Source organism: Hyperoodon ampullatus (assembly GCF_949752795.1).
Source record: "Hyperoodon ampullatus genome assembly, chromosome: 5".
NCBI classification, from domain to species: domain Eukaryota; kingdom Metazoa; phylum Chordata; class Mammalia; order Artiodactyla; family Ziphiidae; genus Hyperoodon; species Hyperoodon ampullatus.
Genome location: NC_136918.1, coordinates 58,878,432 through 58,882,940, shown reverse-complemented (window position 1 = coordinate 58,882,940; position 4,509 = coordinate 58,878,432). Strand labels below are relative to the sequence as shown.

The 4,509-nt window shown below is 40.0% G+C and overlaps 1 protein-coding gene across 1 annotated transcript; it reads right to left on the bottom strand.

Annotated features, from left to right (window-relative positions):
• Positions 1 to 320: 320 nt before the first annotated feature.
• Positions 321 to 4,008, bottom strand: RPL22L1 (ribosomal protein L22 like 1). The gene is made up of 4 exons (XM_079704857.1): positions 3,987 to 4,008; positions 2,219 to 2,311; positions 1,930 to 2,051; positions 321 to 578 (listed from the first exon to the last, which is right to left on the bottom strand). The coding sequence occupies exons 1-4, from the start codon at positions 3,993 to 3,995 to the stop codon at positions 434 to 436; spliced, it is 369 nt and encodes a 122-aa protein (XP_079560983.1). The 5' UTR covers positions 3,996 to 4,008; the 3' UTR covers positions 321 to 433.
• Between the last annotated feature and the right edge of the window lie 501 nt (positions 4,009 to 4,509).

The window sequence follows — 4,509 nt, the reverse complement described above, 5'->3', positions numbered from 1 at the left end:
ACCAGGGGATAAAGGCGGGGCGGGGGGGCGCGTAAACTGGGAGATTGGGACTGACATGTACATACTACTATACATAACACAGATAACTAATAAGAACCTGCTGTAGAGCACAGGGAACTCTACTCTGTAATGGCCTATATGGGAAAAGAATCTTAGAAAAGGAGTACATGTATATAACTGATTCACTTTGCTGTATACCCAAAACCAACAAAACATTGTAAATCAACTATACTCCAATAAAAATATTTTTTAAAGTATTAAAGGAAAGCCAGCACCATATAAATAGCATACACTTAAATCAAAGAGATGAATGCTTAACATACAGAGTAATGTTTTTTATTCACTGATAAACTAAAGGTCCATTTCAAGATGTTTCTCTTGTATACTTCATTTGTTTTGTTAGTAAGCAAAGCCCTGAAAGGGATGGCTTCATCTAGTCCTCAGACTCGGATCCATCTTCATCTTGACTAATCTGGAAGTAACGAAGTTCATAAGTCTCCTTGTCAGATGCAACCACACGAAGCCAATCACGAAGATTGTTCTTTTTAAGGTATTTCTTGGTAAGGTATTTCAAATACCTTTAAAATAAAAACATGAATTTCATAAAATACCTACTATGTAAAGGCTTATTATATAAAATATGCACTGTCATATTCATCTTCTGTGTTCCCAATTCCAAAATATTTCCTTTCATTTGTATTAAGCATTGAGCAAGGTTGCTAGGGATATAAATATGGCAGCATCTCCACTCCAATTAAAATCAGTTTATGCCCTATCAAAACCCTTATTTCTCCCCTCCCCAAATAAACTTTATGCTTAAGAGCAGTAACAGTAGTTTCCTCTTCAGTCTTACTGCCACATTAGATTTTTTAAACAATATACGATCTCATTCTTCAAATGTTATGTACTAAAATGTCAACATTCTCTTCCCCACTATCAACCTCCCTAACCTTAATCCCACCTTGGATAAACAAGAGGCAACCTGTCAACAGCGCTGAATCCAATTCACAAGTTTAAGATTATCCAGTCTTGCAACTAGCATATGGCTCAGTCCTTATAAAAAAGCTTACAGCACGGCCTAATTTCATCATTCCAGCCATTCTCACCATTTACATTTTACAGCAATCCTGAACTCCCAAGCATGCCTCTCAAGCCTCCCTGCCCTTTGTTAATGTTGCTCCCTGTTAGGAATACTTCATTCCACTGGCAATGCTAAGCTTATTCTCAGATTCTCTGCAAATTCTTGCTGTACCAATCTCTACCTTCAATGTAACAGTTACAGTACTGCATTTATAACAATTATCTGCATGTCTATAAGATCCTTGAGGACAGATACTTGATCTCCAAATACCTAGTGATTAATTCATGACCACAGCTAACATGCACTGCTACCACCTTAATCCAAGCCACCATTTCCTACCACAATAGGCTCCTAAGTCTTCAGTTTCCACCATCAATCTTCCTCAGCCACAACAATCAATTCCTTAATTTGCATGGCTCACTGCGCACTTCATTTAGATGAAGCTTTCCCTGACCACTTTATACATCAACCTTCTTTATGCACTTACACAGCACTTATCAACTACTTAATATTGCATTTCATTACCTCTTCTCCACTAGAATTTAAGTTCCTTGGTAGTGGGTACTTAGTCTGCTTGGTTCACTGCTAGGCTACTCAGTCCTGCAACAGTGCTGCCATGTATTATTTACTATTTGCCAAGTAAACTGAATGAACGAAAACTGGCTGCAAGATTAATGTTAAAGACTTCACCTTTGATTGGCTGCTTCTACTAGGCAACCAAAAAACTAAGAAAGTTGGGACACTACTCCCAAGTTACACAACAGACATGTTTCTTCAAACATATTCTAATATTAAAGCACCCAACATTGTTAAAAAAAAAAAAAAGACCATGGAAAACAAATACCAACCTTTTAGAGAACTGTTTCTCAGAAACAACTGTGATTTTATTCTTGAAGCGTTCAATGTGAACGGCATTCCCAAGATTTCCAGTTTTTCCATTCACTTTAACCTTCTCCCGTAGAAACTGTTCCTATTTTAAAACAGAAAAAATGCCACACTAGGGAAGAAAACCCTAGATATTCACTAGGGAAGGTACCCTAGGAACATAGCTTAGGTTAAAATCAAATATTACATACGCAATTCATTTTTAAGAACTCTACTACAATGATAAAAAACAAGCTGAAGAGTGATACTTACAAAATTTCCAGAATCAAAAATTCCATCTTCTACTGGATGAGTAAGGTCCAAATTAAATTTCCAGGTTGACTTCTTAGGCTTCTTGTCTTTCTTCTACAAAAGTTAATATAATTATGACTCTCTACAAGAATTTATTCACTTTACATACAAAAATCAAAGATCTGTTATCAGTGCAGTATTGTACAATGAGGCTATATACATGAAATGGTGCAAAATTCTAAAAAAATTCCTTAATACTTATCAGATATACCCTAACTTTTTTTTAACCAGGCTATGTGTAGGGGAGTACACTCATTAACTTGGTTAAAATCAAGTTTCATGAAATCCGATGGAAACTTCCCCTGTTCACCACATAAGTGCCTCACAAGTGCAAAACTCAAGAAAGCGCAAAGTATATGCTGAGTTACTACTAGTTTCCTTCATCAGAAGATTCCAAAGAATCCTATTTTTTAAATGGAAAAGAATAAGAGAATCAATCTACTTTATACTAAAAGTTAAAACTAAAAAATACCCACCTAGCTTGGTTTGAACCGCTAACTAGGCCCATTTTGTTCAAGTTATCAAGACTTAAGTTTTGTGGGCTTCTATTATTGATATTTTCCAGACCACAGATGTTCAATTTTAAATTACCAGGCACTACTTTATTACTGCCATCCCCACTGCAGATGGGGAAACAGGTAGTGTACCACCTAGTTCAAGCTCAGCTACATGCCAGAGTAGGATATTCTGCACACTAATGTGTAGGGAATTCAATCCTTAATGCTGTTACGGGTGAGGAAAAGGGAGGGGAGAGATACCTTTAATCTGGTTTTTTTTTTTTAAACATGAATTACTTTTTCCATACCCAAAACTTTTAGGCCAATACCGCGGAATAAGGCTACACGTAAAATCCAACCAAATGGATACCAAGCACTAATGCCAGTTTGCTTTCTTAGTCAGTGGAATACTTTGTGCCAAAAAATTTATCCAGAACTTGGGACTGGTAAAAGAAGACTAGGAACTGGCCTTGACTGGGCAATTTATACCTTTGTTGGGGCATCAGTTAACTTCGGAAAGGCAAATAATTTATCTGGGGGGAGAGATAAGCCCAGAGGGCTTTGGACATTATCTAGTTTCGTATTTAACCCAGCAATTTTACCCTAACATCAAATGTTCTTTGGACCGGGTTTAACGTATTACTGGTTCCCTTATTAATAAATAAAGTCTTTGAAGCATGTTCCTTTTCTATTTGCTTAAGAGTCGTGGCTTTCACCTTTTAAAAAAAAAAACTCGTTATGAGATAATGAAGAAACTTCTTCCCCAACTTAGTTTTAAAGTTCTCTGAAACTTCTGCAACCGCGGCTATCCCGGGAGTTGAGTGTCTCGGGCCTCCCTCCGCCCTGGCAAGGCCATTCGACCGGGCCTGCCCGATTACCCACATTTGCTTCCTAGTGCAAATAAACAGGTTATCATCGGCGTTACCAGGTACGAGGGAGAAAAGAAATGGCCCAAATGCTGTCCCACTAGCCCCGTTCACCGTCGTGCCTCCTCCTTCCCTGCGCTCCCACGACCGCCCATCCTAACCCAATTCTGGGCCCAGCTCGAACTCCTCCAGACCACATGGCAGTTGCCAGGAGTCAGTAACTTATAATCTTAACATCCTGGTTGTGTTCCTGACCCAAGTCTCCATTTTTACCCTTCCTCGACCTAGAGTTTGACGCTCCCAGCTCGCCAGCTGCAAAAATCATCTACATAAGAGTAATATACCGGCGAGACCACGGTCACTCACCACCGCCATCTTGCACGCCGGCAGCGCGATCAGAGAGAAAGCGGGGGCCGGCGGCACATATTTATACCAAAGCGTGCTGCGTCACGCGCCGAGAACGTAAGATCACCGCCTCCCGGAAGAGAACTTGGGAGGAGGGCGGAGGCCAGTAACCCAGGAAACCGAGGGCGTAGCCTGGAGGGCAGTAGGCAGTCACTTTTCCTCAGAGCGTCCACCAGCGACGGTAGCTGAAACCATTCACGATTTTACGCTGGTGACGACAAACGCTGGTTGACCACAGAGGTCTCTGCGGTTGCTTGCTGGGAGGCCGCTCCAGATGCACACACCCGAGGGATACAGGAAACATTTTTCACTAATCGCCTGGATCTTTTTTCCAATCAGGGCAAGGCAATGTCTCAGGTTCCTTTGGGATCTCCTGTCTTATATTGCAATTATAATCTTCCAGCAAAAAAAATTATTTCTGTATATATGTTTTTAAGTCTTGTTTTCTAAATGACTGTTAAGGGAAATCAGTGTTTCAGGGAGC